The sequence below is a fragment of the Carettochelys insculpta genome, chromosome 22 (genome assembly GCF_033958435.1).
Source record: "Carettochelys insculpta isolate YL-2023 chromosome 22, ASM3395843v1, whole genome shotgun sequence".
NCBI classification, from domain to species: domain Eukaryota; kingdom Metazoa; phylum Chordata; order Testudines; family Carettochelyidae; genus Carettochelys; species Carettochelys insculpta.
In genome coordinates, this window is record NC_134158.1 from 21,578,667 (window position 1) to 21,594,594 (window position 15,928).

The window sequence follows — 15,928 nt, forward strand, 5'->3', positions numbered from 1 at the left end:
CTCTGCCCAGGAGGCTGCACAGAAGGGGGAACAATCTAGCTTGGGGGCGGGATTGCAAGGAGGGGAAGCTCTGGGGATGTGGGGAGGGGTTCTGAGGACGGGGAAGGGCTCTGGATCCAGACGATCAAAGGAGGGGCTACAGGGCTGGAGGGAAGCAGCTCTGAATAGGGGGCCCATAGCAGGGGCTCTGAGGATGTGTGGGGAGGGGGCAGCAGGAGGGCTCTAATGATATGGGAGGGGCTCTGGCCTTGTGGTGGGGGAGCCAGTGACAGGGTTTGTGATGGGGGGGTGGGCTCTGGGGACACATGGGGGGACTTTCTGGCCTAGGGGCCTCACTGGGGTGGCTCTTGGGGCAAAGGGGACTGTGAGGGCAGGAGACACACAGGGTCTGAGGGGCTGTGAGGAATGAGAGTCTTTCAGGGGAGAATTTGCTCACAGGAGACAGGGGAATTGGTGGGGGGCTCTGAGTGCTTGGGGCTCCCAGGATGGGGGGCAGTGAGTGGCAAGGCTCAGGGAATGGGAGGTTCAGAGGGTGCTTGCAGGACAGGGCGTTGGAGGAGGCCACTCAGGGAGACTGTGAGGGGTGGGGCTTGTGGGATGGAAAGGTTCAGGGGGAGCTGATGGGGAAACTGTGATGGGCCGGGCTCTCAGGACAGGGGGTTTAGTGCGGCTCCTGGAGGGTGGCACTCATGGGAATAGGGGGCATAGAGGGGGCTTGCAGAGGGCCTGTGGGAGATGGGGGTTCAGAGGGGACTTGCAAAGCTGTGAGAGGTGGGGCTCACAGGATGGGGGGGGGCTGCAGCAGTTGGGGGGCAGGGCTCACAGGACGAGGGGCTGGGGCAGTTGGGGGGGTGGGCTCACAGGACAGAGGGGGGAGGGGGCGGTTGGGGGGCAGGGCTCACAGGACGGGGGGCCTGGGGCAGTTGGGGGGCTGGGCTCGCAGGACAGAGGAGGGCGGGAGCAGTTGGGGGGCAGGGCTCACAGGACGAGGGGCCTGGGGCAGTTGGGGGGGCAAAGCTCACAGGACAGAGGGGGCCAGGGCTCAAAGGATGGGGGAGCGGGGGCAGTTGGGGGGCTGGGCTCGCAGGCCAGAGGGGGGCGGGGGCGGTTGGGGGGCAGGGCTCACAGGACGGGGGGCCTGGGGCGGTTGGGGGGCCGGGCTCACAGGACAGAGAGGGGCGGGGGCGGTTGGGGGGCAGGGCTCACAGGACAGGGGGTTTAGTGCGGCTCCTGGAGGGTGGCACTCATGGGAATAGGGGGCATAGAGGGGGCTTGCAGAGGGCCTGTGGGGGATGGGGGTTCAGAGGGGACTTGCAAAGCTGTGAGAGGTGGGGCTCACAGGACGGGGGGGGGCTGCAGCAGTTGGGGGGCGGGGCTCACAGGACGAGGAGCTGGGGCAGTTGGGGGGGCGGGCTCACAGGAGAGAGGGGGGAGGGGGGCAGTTGGGGGGCCGGGCTCGCAGGACAGAGGGGGGCTGGGGCAGTTGGGGGTCGGGCTCACAGGACAGAGGGGGGCGGGGCTCACAGGACGGGGGGCCTGGGGCAGTTGGGGGGCGGGGCTCACAGGACAGAGGGGGGCGGTTGGGGGGCCGGGCTCGCAGGACAGAGGGGGGCGGGGCTCACAGGACGGGGGGCCTGGGGCAGTTGGGGGGCGGGGCTCACAGGACAGAGTGGGGCGGTTGGGGGGCCGGGCTCGCAGGACAGAGGGCGGCGGGGGCGGTTGGGGGGCCGGGCTCGCAGGGCGGGGGGATGGAGGAGTGAGGTGGAGGAGGGGCGGGAGGGTGCTGAGGCGGTTCGGAGGGGAGGGGAGGGGCGGGGCGGGAGTTCCTGGGGGCGGGGCTCGGAGGGGCGGAGGGGGCGGGGCTCCGGGGGCTCCCACGCGACCCGTGGCCGTTGGGTTCGAGGCTTCCCGGGCCGCTGGCCAGAGCCCCCGGCAGGCGGTGAGCGGGGGATGTGGGGGGAGGGGCGTGAGCGGGGGGGGGAATCGGGGGGCAGGGGCGTTAAGGGGGGGCCCGGGACATCATTCTGTGGGGGAGGGGAGGGACACTGGCCGAGGAGCGGGTCGGGGGGGCGCTAGTGGGGGATGGGCTCTGAGCAGGCGGGAGGTGCGAGGCGTCGGGGTTTGGGGCAGTTCCCACCTGGCTGGGCAGAAGCATTAAGCGTGGGGCTGTGGGGGGCAGAGGCAGCTCACTCAGGAGCCAGCAGCTGGGGGAGATGTGGGGGGCTGGAGACAAGGCCCTCGCTCTCTGGGGTGGGGGGAGATGTGGGTTCACCAGCGGGGGGGCGCTAGTCCCCGGCACCGCTGACCTTGGGCCGAGCCAAGTTACCGATGGAGAGCCAGGCTCGGAGCGATCCAGTAACCATGAGCACGCAGTAATGGTCTGGTCCCAGCTCTGCCCCTGGTGTGCTGGAACCCACACAAGCAAAGAGACATTCAAGTGACAACCCACCGGCCCAACAAAATGGATAAAGGTCGGAGGACGGGGGGTAGATTTTTCATCTGTAACAAATAGGGCATTGATTGCCCATAACAAAGCCCAGCAAAGATCATCAACAGAGCTCAAACATAATACACAAGCCCTCTCGCTACCCCTAAAATCCTCGTTGTCCTGAAATCCTGATGGGGAGACTGAGGCGCAAGAGGTAGGTGGAGGGCGGGGGGGGGGGGTGTAACTTGCCCCAGGTCACCTGGCATGCCAGAGCTGGGAATAAAAACCTTGTGTCCTGAGCTCTAGTGTAGGGTTCTATCCACTAGGCAACCCTGCCTCTCTGTCATCCACCAGCACCTCTGTTGATGATCTGTGGGCGTTGTTTATCTTCTCCCTTAAGCTGGGCTTACACCACTGTAACTTGGCTACAGAGGAGTCACTCCTGAGCTACACAGTGTAATTTAGGGTGGAAGGGAACTTGATTATTTTACTCGACCTTGACCCCATACAGTTTTTTTTTGTGAAATAGCCTGTGTGCCCCAGACCAGGGTGGAACCTCGCATGTACGTTCTTTGGGGCAAGGGCCGTCTTTGTCTTCTGTTTTGTACAGCACCTACTGAAATGGGGTTCCCATCCTTGGTGAATCGTGTAAGTGCTACTGTGATATGCCTAATACCCATACAAATCTACAGCAACTCGCACAACCCCCCACACTTGGGGCTTCCAGGTGCTACCGTACTACACCTACTACAGAACTACACCTAATAGGAATAACACGTGGCCTCTTTGCCAGCAGGAGGTAGTATAAAGAACTCCCTTTGAAATCAAAGTAAAATGAATGACCTTGGGGAGCTGGCTCTGTCTTGGCCTCATCCCATGGCCACTGGAGGCCATGGAAAGCTTCCCCCCGGCTTTGAATAAGCTTTGGATCTGGCCCTTCATCTGTGTCTACTCTCACTACCGTCTCATGGCACCTAAGTTTTGCTTAGGTCTTTTACGCAAGTTGGTTCACCCCATTTTCCCCCTCTGTAAACACTTGGAACCCAGGGGTGCTATTCATAGGTCTAAGGCCAGAAGCGGATACTGTGGCTAGGGAACAAATAAAGCCCAGTGCCTTTTGGGATTCATTCCTCTTTGAACCAGAGCCAGTCTTTTAGAAAAATAGTCAGGCTTGGTTTCAGAATAACCAGAGAAGATGCCTCAGGCTCTGGGAAGTGGTCCCACGGGCTAATTACCTTCCCTGTTAAAAATGTGCCCCTGGTTTTTCTTTAGGAGCTCTGGTGGTGTAGCTGTCTGCTCTTGCTGCCATTTGTGTCTGTGTTACAGAAGAGCATTTCTGCCCCACTCAAGGGAGGAAGGGCTGCCCAATTACTAGGGCATAAGTCTGGGACGTAGGAGGCCTGAGTTCTTCCTTGCTCTACTACTGTGTGACCTTGGGGGTCGCTCCGGACCAGGTCCTTAAAGGGACATTGGGTTTGAATGCCTGCTGAATTGAAATCCCTGTGAGGAGTGGGTCATAGCCATGGTGTGCCTCAGTTTCCCCACCTGCACAATGAGTGTTGTGAAGATAAATCCAATAAAGATGGCAAGGACCAGACTCATATAAATACCTTCAACAGCCAGATAAATAACCAGCCCTCCAGGCCCAATTGTGCTAGGAAGAGACAGTCTCAGCCCATAAGGCCTGCACAGTTTATGGGCAGAAGGGACCCACTAGATCAAGAGTTGATTAACTAGGCAAGGGCTGGGAGGAAAACCAGAAGCTTGGACAGGGCTAGGTCATCCAACAGGCCAGTGGCAGAGGTGAAACTAGATTGTACACCTCCAGAGTCTCCACCCACTGTGCAGCATTGCCGTACTCTCTTCTCCTGCTTGTAGGATGGACGTTGAAAATGGGCAACGTGCAGTCAGAAGCATCCCAAGATGTAGACCTCACGCAGGGCAAAGACAGGGAAGGGAAGCCAGGAGCGGATGCCAGTTACTTCGTAGGTGCACCACACGGGGTCAGGAGAGAGTCAGGAACCCTCCCACCTCATCCCGAAACCTGTGCAGCAAAAGAGCCCCAGCCACTCAGAGAGCCAGGGAGAAGAGGAGGGCTGGCAGTGTCCTCAGAGATGGGCAAGAGTTACTCCAAGAAATCCAAGCTCAAGCTGTCGTCCGTGTGGGTCCAGAATTCCAGCAGCCTTGGGAGAGATACAAGCCTTGGAGACAATGAGCCCTCTCAGGAGCTGAGGCGAGGGAAGGCCAGGGAAGCCAGTCTGACCTGCCTAAGTGGGGAGCCCAGCTTAGGGTTGGAGCTGAGCCCAGCACTGGGTGTTCTAGGCAGCCGCCAAGGGGAGCCCCAGGACCAGAAGGGAACTTCAGGGTCTCAAAACTTGCCACCTGAGCATGAAGTGCAGAGGTGCCGAAAGGCAGCGGTCAAAGGGAAGAACAAAGGGGAGACCATTTCCACCATGAAGCAAGGAGGCCAGGGTGACCTTCCAGGCAAGAGTGCTGCTGCCCCAGTGCCACTAGAGCGTGCATGGGGGATTGGAGCACCCAAGGTCATGTCAGAGCCTGAAGTTTGCAGCCAAGAGCCTCTGACCAAGACACAGGTGCCGAGTTCAGTCCTGGGCCACCTTGTCCATTCAGTTGCTCCAAACCCCAATGAGCAGAGTGGGCCTAACAATGCAGCAGAAAGCAACCCAACCAGGACAGCTCCCACAAGCCCAACAGCTGTTTCAGGAGGGAAAAAACAGCCCCTGTCATATGAGGAAGGCACAGCCGGCAGCCATGGTGACTCGAAGGCGCCCACCAGCCCCCGGCAAACACCCACCAACCAGGCCAAGACCCGGGGCAGCAGAGTCAAAGAGCCCCAGGGGAATCAGGAGAAAGGGGTGAACGCAGAGGGGATGCAGGCCCTGTTGGAACATGGCCTGAGTGTCCTGTACAAAGTCACCATCCAGCCAGGGCAGCGGGCTCCCAGCATCACGGCAATAAAGCACCAGGCTGGCCTGATCTCCTCTGGCATCTCCTATGCCGATGCCCTGAAGCATTGTCCCCAGAAGAAGTCCCCGTCCACTGCTTCTGAGTCACCCAAGGTCTCTGAGAAGCTGCCATTGCTGAAGGAGGTGGACAAGAGAGAACAGGAGGAGCTCGAGGCCTTCACCCAGGCCTTCTTGGACCAGTTCCAGAAAATGAACACAAAGGAGCCGGCCTCAACTGCCACACAGCCCCAGAGCCAGCCCAAGCAGCAGCTGCATCTGGTCAAGATCCTGGATGACCTCACATCCTTCAACGTCAGGAGTACAGAGGGTCAGAAGCCCAGAGTGCCCACCCCATACCCACAGCGGCGCAAAGGCCAGGGGATAAACAGCCCCCAGTTTGGCTCTGACTTCTCTGAGCTCATGTCCTCCTTTGGCAGGGGCCCCAAGTTAGATGGGCTGAGACAGGATGAGGGCCATCCACAGCCTGACCATATGTGCCTGGCCAATGACAATAAGAAGAATCTGAGTCCCACCGGAGAACCCCATGGAGAACCCTCTCAGCTCAGCTGTGCCTTCCAGCTACCACAAGCTGGCGAGACTCAGCAGTGGAAGCCACAGGGCTCAGAGACAATTCCACCAGCAAGGGCTCCTGTTCTGCCCACCCCAGGCCCACCCGTCTTGCCTTCAGGAGAGGCTGTAGCTGCCAACCTGGTCCAGCCTGGGAAAGGGGAGGATCCACCCATGGCACTGCCTGGTCAGGAGGCTATTTCTGCCACCCCTATCCTCCCAGTGCCAACATGCCCACAGGCTCCCTGCCCCTCCTGTTCTGTGGCAACTCAGGACCGAGCAGCATTAGAGCAGAGCAATGCCTCCAAGGGGGTGCCAGGCCACATCAAGCCAAAGGCTAGGAAACAGGCCACAGCAAAGCTGCAGTCCCAGTCCATGTGGCAGCCCAAGGCAGAAGCTACTCCTGCTCAGAGACCACAGGAGAAGCTCAAGGCCCATGGACAGCCAAAGGCCAAAGCACAGAAAATCAAGTCGCAGAGGCAGGGGAGGGAAGCCTCAGAGCCACCTATTGCCCCAGCTGAGCCTTGCCAGGACCTGGCCACAGAGCAAGGTCGGGATGGCTCACACAGTGGACCCCAGGCGTCCACTCACCACTGGCCACCATTCCAGATCATGGATTCATGCCCCAGGAAGTGCTACTGCAAGCACCAGGATCCAAAGAAGCTGCCCAGGAACATCTCGGCATGGTGAGTGGGTGTGGGATCTGGGCTGCGGTCTCCTCCAGTGCTCAGAGCTCTGCCTCTGTAAGGAGAGCCACTGCCTCAGGCCCACGTCCTCAGAGCCAATGAGAGGTAGGCACCTAAACATCTTTGAGGAGCTGGGCCCTGGAGACCGGCGAATGGACAACCACCAGGTTGCCTGTTCCTCTCCTGCCCAGGCAGCCCTGATAGAAAATCATTTCCCAATACAAGAAAGCTCAAGCTTTCAGCCACCATGGGGCTGGGCTGGACCTCAGCTGGGGAAGGCTAATAGCCGCGACAAGCAGGGTTGCATTTGCCCATCTCACTTGTGCCCGTTTCCCCGATGAACAAAGCTGCCAGAGGTGGCAGACTGGGGGGTTGGTACCTGGGACAGACCAGCCATGCCCAAGGGCCTGCTCTGTGCAAACTAGGGCCTGTCCTCTTGTTTGACCCTCCCATGCAGGCTGACTCCCTCCGCCAACCACCTGGCTGAGCCGCCCTGGGTCTCCACTGCCATCCTGGCTGGATCCCTGGTCGCTGGCACCAGGTTCTTCCTGGATTCGTATGAGCAGCAAGCTGGAGACGACTGACGGACCTACAGTTTTCCCATCAATAAACCACGTTGGGCCAGCTCTGTGGGTTGGCTTCGTTCACGTGCCCATCCATGCAGGAGCAGCAGCAGCAGGCTGGACATGGCTGAATTTGCCCTCATGTGGCCTCCCTACCCCAGAGAAAGCCAGCCTGATTCTCAGCTCCACCAGGTCCCCTGGGCTGCCCCAGCTATATACAGTGAAGCATATGGAAACTGCCTCCTGGCAATCCTCCCTTGCAGTGTGGGGGAGGGGAGGCGGGGAGGCCACAGAACCCCTGCTGAGGGGAAACTGAGGGACCCTGGCCTGGGGAAGGGTTGTACCAAGAGGCACTAGCATGGGGGCAGGAGGACATAGGGGACACAACCTGTGCCAGGGGATGATGGGCGCACGCAGTATCCCTCAGGAACAAGGGGCCATGCAGGAAGTGCCTGAAATAAAGCAGGAGTGGGGTTCAAGGAGCATGAGAGGTGAATGGGGGGTTGAAAGGATCCCCAGGTGTCTGCACAGAGCTGAGGCAGGAATGGAAGAACTGCAAATGTCCTAGGAGATGTTCTGGGGCCCAGGGTGGTGTGTTGGGAGAAAGGAGCATGCCCAGAACCAGCCAGGGGAAGCTTGCCCAGCTGCATCCAGCTCTAAGCAAAGGTACTGTTCTCTTGCTGGTCTAGGTCTGCTAAAGGCACCTCTCAGCCAGTCACAAGTTCCTGAGCAGTTAGATGGTCTGGGCAAGGTTCCCAGCTGTTCTCTGCAAGGGAAGCAGTAACAGAGCTGCAGCACACCCTAGCAACAAAAAAGAGAAAACAGCCCAGGGCAAGCCTTCATGTTAACCATTCAGGGCCAATGTTGCATTGTGAGTCAAGAGCTCAAGAAGGACCTGACTGTACAAGGCCTGCGTGGAGCACCTGGCACAGAGAGAAGTTGTTCTGCTGTTTTCCCTTCATCCCTCTCTGGTGTGGGCACCACTGGGTATCATTTCAGAATAAAAAAGGGTGTTCCCCTCTTGCAGTTACACCAGCTTTCTGCCATCCCAGGCAGACAGGGCTTTAATACATGTAATAGACTCACCAAAGCTGCTGAAAAGTGCTAGATAAAAGCTAGCTTTATTATTTTAGCTGCTCAGACCCACACCCAGCTGGCTATGTCCCCTAGACCAGGTGCTGCTAGGTACAGGCAGAACCAGGAGAAGCACCCTGGCACAAAGGAACTTACCCTGTTATTTTTCTTAGTTTTAAATGCCACTGAAAAACTAGGGGATGGGCTGTTTGAATTTGTTTGCAGCACTGCAACTGCTCTGGAGGAGTGGGAAGCCGTTCTTTGATGCAATCAGACACCCATGCAAAAAGAGCGACTTCTTACCATATAGCATTTCACACCTGCTTTGCATTGTCCATGCTGTGAAAATCCTGCCAACCGCTGGGCCTTGCGGCTTACACAGAGTGGAAGCCTCTGAAGTTCAGTTAAACAGCGGTATTGCTTTGGTCAGTGCAATGGCTGCCTTGGCTGGACCAATGTTTTTAATTACAGCAATTCATCCTTGCTTCCTTACAACCAGATGGCGAGGCAGGTATTATCCCTCTTTGCCACTAGAGCAGGCTGCAAAGGCACCTTGGGGGAGACTGTGAGCTTGTACAGGGAACAGCGTGTCCTTTGCAACCAAGGCAGAGACTGGGAAGCAGCTGGGTGACTGGTTTGTGCCCCTTCTCAAACTCAGTCATCTTCAGACTGAAAGGGAAATTCAGCCCTGGGACAACCAGCTTTTGCCTGAGTATGGCGTGCATGTGGGGACAGGTACTGGAGCATCTGACCTTCACAATGCTTCTCCCCCAACTCCAGCATGGGCAGCCATATCCTGCCTACAGCAGGCAGGAGCACCTCAAGCCCCTATGCAAACAAAGGCCATGATCTGATCTGTGCGGCTTCCCCTTCCCAGCTATCACCACACCAATGAAAATAAGCTGGCCCTAGAGCTTGTCCTTGACACTGAATTCTAACAAATGCAGACTAACACAGTTCTCTCTGTTACTGAATTCTAAGACAGACCGAGGCCTCCTCCCTCAAAACAAACCCATTTCCTTCTGTCTAGTCACAGGAAAACCAGCAAAAGGAACTTGTTCTAAGAAACTGACTCAGCAAAGGGGCACCAGCTGGCACCCTTGTGTTTACCTAGGAAAGGAGAGATAAGGTCCAGGAACTGAGAGAGCAGAGATGCTGCCCAGTGGTTAAAGAAACCAGCCAGGACTGCAGGGAGTTCAGGTTAACTCAAAAAAGATTCAACATAAATATCAAATATTTATTTTAAGTCCCTCAAAAAGCCTCCAGGGTATCTGTCTCTAAACCTGCCCCTGTGTAGTCATGGAGAAGGCAGAGAAAGGGCCCAGCTGGCAATGGTACTTACCACTACCCCCCCGAGGCAGGGCAGCACTGTGATTCCCTGTTTTAGAGGGGAAACGGAGACCTCAAAAACACTTGTGTGAAGTGACCAAGGTTCCAGAAGGATTCTGTAGCACAGCAGGGAATTTCCTACCATGAAGACCATCCTTCCAGTCTCCATTTACTTCTCCAAGGGAAATAAGATCAGCCAGGGAGGAGCAGAGTTCCAGACGGGCCTTTCCCAGCTACCTGAATAGTTCGACATCTGCTTCCCAGTAAAGTATCCAGCTCTCTGCAAACGTAGCCTTATGTAGCACTAAGCTCTGGCAGTCCCCTTGCTACCACGGCCAAAGAAATGCATTTGTACAAGAAGCTAGTTTTATTTAACCCGGCATGGTCCCTTTAAATGACTCAACAAATGAAGCAGGGACATGAAGCAAAACACTTTAATTACGGCTCCTGGAAGCTGTGTAACCATTTGTTGACAAGATTCTGAGATGTCCCTGATCAGCAAAGGAGGGTAGAACAGAGACCAGCACCCGTATCTCAGCATCCAGAGCGTGGGTGTTAATGGATGTAGGCTGGGAAACGGGCCCACCATATACAGGGAAGAGTCTGGGTTTGGAAGGGTCTTAAAAAGGGTCTTGCCCTTCGCCCATGCTGCTGACCAAGGAAAGGCCAAAGCAGCATGCTCCTTTAAGACCCTCCCTGCGCATAGGACATGTCCGCATTAAGGGCTGCTCACACTCAGCGAACGTGCTGTCCTGGAGAAACCCTACAACAGTTTTTAAAAAATGGGCAGGTTGATGGGAAGGGGAGTAAGACACTAAAATAACAAGGGGACCAGGAGAGGGCAGCAGGGGAAAAGTCCTGGAGGAGCTTCGCTAGACGATCATTTCTAGCTGTCGGGCGTATTCAATGACCTGCTTTGCTAACTCTGTCGAAGGGATGGTGGCGTCTTCGGGTTTCTGCTGCTGGCTGCTGAAGCTGTAGTAGTTGTGTGGCCCCAGAACCCAACCACGCTAAAATAAAAGGGAAAGAACATGGTATTAGACTTCTTTTATAGCATCTCAAGCATCTCACCCTCCTGATTTGTGGGTTTCAAGCCTTTCCCTGCTGTGGTGATTTTCTCCTTGCAGGGCGAGTTGAAACACTTCTGCCTTCCTGGAAGCACAGTCTGGAATTCCAGCCAGTTCAACCCTTCCAGGCAGGTTACACCCTGGGCCATGCAGACAACAACATCTAAGAACCAAGGTTTTGGTTTCCATGTCAACATTAGAAATCCTTCCCAGGGGGACTGCTTGTGGCTCAGCAGTCTGGCTGGACTACATCTTGCATGATGCACCACAGTTAAGACCTCCGCAATGCCCTGCTCCTTACCAAGCAGGGGGAAAGTGACGCATCATGGGAGATGTAGTCCACTGAGAAAACCTGGCACATGGAAGAAGTCAGGAGCAAAAGACAGCTGAACTACAACTCCCATGAGGCACTGGGGCACCAGTTTCTGTGGTGGAAAAAACAAGGCCATTCAAATGTGGCTCAGCCTGCTACCACTGTGGCAGCTTGGGAGGACTAGTGTGAACAAAGAATAGCAGAAGTGGACTCATCAATGAAGACAGCAGGTCTGACTCTGTTGCCCACAGAGCTGCAGATCAGCTGACAGTCCGGCTCTCTGATGACACCAGCTCACGCACCTTCTTGGCGTATTCTGTCATTTTCTTTGGGGTGCTGAAGAACAAAACCCTTGTGGCTTCATTGAAGAGGATTTTCTCGTAAGCTTTTTCAATGCAGCCAGCGATCTCATCCCTGACAGCAAAGGGGAACAAGATGGTCACCTCCCTGCCTTCAAAACCAGCATGAGATATACAGCAGCAACAACTCAGAGTGCTAGAGATGGGATTTTGCAGGCAGGATGGAAGGAAGCTAGGCCAAGAGGCTTCTACACCGATTTTGAGAGCCTAACAAGAGAGAGGGAAGGACAGCCTAGTGATTAGGGGATTAGCCTATGCTCAGGAAACCAGTGTTCAATCCCTTTGAGTCTGAGTCAGAGTTTAAGGCCAGAAGGGACCGCTAGGTCAGCCGTCCTGACCTGTCTGGCACAGGCCAGCAGCTCCACCCAGCCCCAGCATGCTGAAATGAGACCACAGTATCACACCTCACTAAAGACTAGAGTATTGTGTGCCACAGGAGGGACCCAGCACCCAAGGCCCCTGCAGTGGCAGAAAAGGGACTGAAAGACCCAGATAAGACTAGCATGGGACCCCCCACACCACACTGCAGAGGCAGAAAGAAAATGCCCCCAAGGGTACCTGCCAATCTGACCTGGGGAAAAATTCCTTCTTGATCTCACCTATGTCCGTCACTTAGACTGAGCACATGAGCCAGAACCAGCCAACCAAGTACCAGAGAGACTGGTCAGCACCACTTCAGAGCCTGACATTCCCTTATCTCCCATCCCTGATACTTCAGAGAGAGGAGAAAACCCCCTTCCAAAATACACTGGGGAAAATACCCCTTCCTGACCCTACCCCGGTTAGCTGAAAGGCAAGCCACAGACTTGCTGAGACACCTCAGGCAACTTGCTTGATTGCTCAGTGTCTCATTTTCCCCATTTGTAACACAGGGGATAACAGCCCTCCCAAAGGAGGGGGGAAGGTTGTGAGGATAAACCCATTACAGCCTCTGAGGGGCCCAGATACTAAGACTAAAGAAGCCAAAACACACTGCTGTGAACAAACCCTTTAAGGGGCCCTTTGAAAAGCACACTCAGGTGGCTCACCCAGAATCAGTGACCACCACAGAGACTTTGCCAGACTGCTCTGGCGAGACCCTTATGTTAAGAAAGAGAAATGCTTTCCAGTCTGTCTTCCCCAACCCTCATTCTTGCTGCTCCTCACTTGCCAGCTCCTGCTTTGTTCCGTGCTTGAGTTCACTGAGCTGGGAGCGTGCACCGGGTGGGAGGGAATGGGGGATTTGGAAAGCAGTAGGGAGTCACAGAAGCACGTATTATACGTGCTACTTCCTATGTTAGTGTGCTTCTCAGCAGCTAGATTGTTCGCTCTCTTGGGCCAGGGCCAGTGGTTTGATTCTGTTTGTACAGCAATCCCCGACTCAGGCTCGTAGGCACTACCATAGCACAACTAATGGAAGTGCAGCCATTTTTGTACGAGCATGAACCTCACAGGCACATTGAAAAACTGCAATTTCCTTGACATGTCCAGTAAGGAATTACATTCCTCTGGACATATCCATGCCAGCAACAAGACATCAACACTCTAGCTCCCTAGCGGCGTTTCACCTTGTGAGGTGCTTTCCTGCATGCTCTGGGTGATGCCTCACAGGACATAATGGATTCCCTTTAACAGCCGCACCGAGGGTGGGTCGAAGCAGCCAACAGGAAGAGAGTAACTCACCGAATGGTGTCCAGTAAGATATCGATAAAGAAAGTGTAACTCTCTGCAGGGATGTTGCCTTTGGCCAGGAACACTTTGTTGTAGCTGCCTTCCATCAAGTACTAGCCAGGGAGAGAAGAAGGGATTCAAGGCACTTGTCTTTGGGGTTGGATTAGCTGCTTCTGGAGCAAGGCCCACTTTAACCTTACACCCCCACAGAGTTATAACACAGACGCAGACACACCTCTACTCATTGCTAAGATGCAGCCACCTCTAGACTGCAGCAAGGCTGTTTAACAGCATCCAGCAACACTGTTCTGGAAGCAAAGACTCAGTGAAACAGGAAGGGGTAGAGGATGCTGAGAATCTTTCCGAATTGTTCAGGGTCCAACCCAAAAAGTTGGCAGCTGTCACTGCACCATGCCCCTAGCATCAGGCTGGGGTGTTGGCTCACTGCAGCCACACAAGCTTTGGCCAGATGGCTACATCCATGCAGTGACATGGCCATGCCCTGATCCCACCCCCACAGAAGGTGAGGAAGACCAACAATGCACAGAAAAGGCAGAACAACAGTGACCCAAAGCCACAGGCAGGATGAGCTGGTATCTACCTGCTCTAGAGAGACGGGGTGTTTGATGTACACGTTGGTCTGGATGTCTTTCGCGGGGAGTCTCTCCAGCTCTGTGTGGAACTCAGCCACACGGTTCTGGGACAGCAAGAAGAGCAGGTTCAGGCCTAGCAGCTGATGTTTGTAGGCAGACTCTGGCAACTCATCCCTGAGAAGAACAGTGGTGTGTTAATTCCAATGTTACGAGAATCCAGTCACTGTCTAAGGTCATCCCAAGCTCAGCCTGTGTAGTACCATGGTGTGCACGCCATAGAACAGCCTTTTGGTACAGACAAAGGAAAAAGTTAAAACACTGGAGCATGAACCATTAACTAAGGCATTGAGATGTGCTAGAGCCACCATTGCTGTTAACGCCTGCTCTTGTTTTATCCCAGGCAGTTGTGGTTATCTGGTGATGTTACCATCTCTCCGGAGTGGGTCAGAGAGAGCAGGGGTATCAGCTATGGTAAAGTTCACTTCCATACCTCTCTCACACTCACTCTCTCAGGACCCAAGAAGAGAACCAAAGATGCACAGAACACTGAAGGGATGAGTTATTCCATCAGCAATGGGACTAGTGTCCAACACACCCATTTTACTTTAATTCCAGAACCATGTTTCCTCATTTGCCAGGCGTGCTCTCAAACAAGCCCTTGAGTGACATTGGGTTCAGGCTAATTCAGTTTTTCTGTTCAGTGTTTTTGCACCCGTTTAGAACACTCTTCATTTAAAAGGTAGCAGGCAGACTAAGCCAGGGTCTGACTACTTGAAGGCTGGGAAAGACTCACACCTGGGACACAGCACCATACTGCTAGTTGGGTTGTGCTGGTTCAAAGGCTTTGTTTGGCTCCCGGGCTGCTGTCAGAGATGGGACACCCAAGGAACAGGGCTACCTCTAACTTTTTCCAATACATGGGCAGAACAAATTTTGTGTGCTCCAAGGCATGCACAGATGTGCATCACCCGTAGAAACCCAGGTTGCTGCCTGTGGATGCTCTGTTAATCAGCTGGGCAGCACCTGAATTTCTCCTGGGTGGCTACTCAAGTGCTTACCTTATAGGGAACATTGATCTGAGCCATTCGCTGCACCACTGTGAGCACCAGGAAGGGACAGCATATTGGCATCCAATACAGAAGTCTAGCTGAGGCAAGCCATGTGTACAGCAGGGTATTGTAGGCCAGGAATATGTCCCATCTCTCAGGGATCAGTGGTTACACTAGGAAATGCTGAGGGTCTAACACTTACTTATAATCAAAGTAATAACATTTCAGCTGAGCCATATATCTCTCGAATGATGGGATGTCCTTCTTCAGGATACTCCACTGGGCTCCAATTTCAAGAATATCCCCTGGGACAGAGGGAGATGGAAAGGCAGAATAAGAACACTTGCCTGGCAGAGAGAAAGCAGCAAGGCTTCTTGCCTGTCTGACACCTCCAAAGGCTCTTCTCTACTTCCAGCATTACAACAAGGCCAAAGCTGGAAAAAATCTCATTCACCAGTGGCCCACACGGTCAGGAAGGAGACCACCGCCGCCGCCTCCTCCTCACATAGCACTGCAGGCAGCCAGCTTCATCAGGGAGCCTGCCCTTTCACTAGACGTATCAGGCAGGAGGCAGCATATTAAATCCAGTGCATTTTGGCCATTTGCCATGCAACACAGAGACAAAGAGCAGCTAAGAGCGCACACAGCCCTGCGGCTCAGGGATTGGAGAAGAGGCAGGACAAGTGCCTTCCAGGGAATGCAGGGATGATACTTACGGGCTAATATAAGCTGCTGCTTTGTCAGTTTTGTGCCTGTAGTAGGTAGGAAGTTGAGCTCCAGCAGGGCTAGCTAGAACAGAAAAGCACAGACCTGTGTTCATGAGTCAGGACACTAGAAAAGCCACAGCTTCTGGCTCAAGCATTCCACCAAGGTCTGTGGGACCTGAACACATTCTCCAGAGATGGGGCTCAGGTCAGTTCCTTACAGCACATGCGGCCACATCATCAGATACCAGAGCACAACTGGTTAGCAGGTGAAGGGAGAGTATATTGGGGCTTCAGCAACTGAGTTGCCAGGGACCCCTCCAGAACAATTACAGCACACTGCAGGAGGGAGATGGACAGAGTCCTGCTTGCCCAGACACCTATTACACTGGTGGTACATATTCTAGGTTAAAGAAGCCTCCAGTCTCTGGGCTTGTGGAGCTAACGCCTTTCAGCAGCACTACACACCACCAAAACTTTAACACACGCTCACTGTGGCGCATCACTACAGCCGTCTGTTTCCCACTGTACTTGCCAAAGTGCTCAGGTGTGTCTTTCAGGAGCCTCAAAATGTTTACCA

The 15,928-nt window shown here is 54.8% G+C and overlaps 2 protein-coding genes across 3 annotated transcripts in view; one reads left to right on the top strand and one right to left on the bottom strand.

Moving 5' to 3' along the window:
- Positions 1-1,926: 1,926 nt before the first annotated feature.
- Positions 1,927-7,231, top strand: GGN (gametogenetin). Its single transcript, XM_075016914.1, has 3 exons — positions 1,927-1,939; positions 4,307-6,647; positions 7,105-7,231. Exons 2-3 carry the CDS (start codon positions 4,321-4,323, stop codon positions 7,229-7,231), a joined length of 2,454 nt encoding a protein of 817 aa, XP_074873015.1. The 5' UTR covers positions 1,927-1,939; positions 4,307-4,320.
- Positions 7,232-10,031: 2,800 nt separating this feature from the next.
- The window catches only part of PSMD8 (proteasome 26S subunit, non-ATPase 8), a 7,291-nt gene continuing 1,394 nt past the window's right edge, over positions 10,032-15,928 (bottom strand). Inside the window, exons 2-7 of one of the 2 annotated variants that reach the window (XM_075016877.1) lie at positions 15,361-15,433; positions 14,847-14,949; positions 13,604-13,769; positions 13,015-13,115; positions 11,296-11,407; positions 10,032-10,623 (exon numbers count right to left, since the gene is read on the bottom strand). In XM_075016877.1, the coding sequence (XP_074872978.1) occupies positions 10,486-10,623; positions 11,296-11,407; positions 13,015-13,115; positions 13,604-13,769; positions 14,847-14,949; positions 15,361-15,433 (693 nt within the window). In that variant the 3' untranslated portion in view covers positions 10,032-10,485. The remainder of the gene's footprint in view (positions 10,624-11,295; positions 11,408-13,014; positions 13,116-13,603; positions 13,770-14,846; positions 14,950-15,360; positions 15,434-15,928) is intronic. The other variant, XM_075016878.1, reaches the window with a different exon arrangement.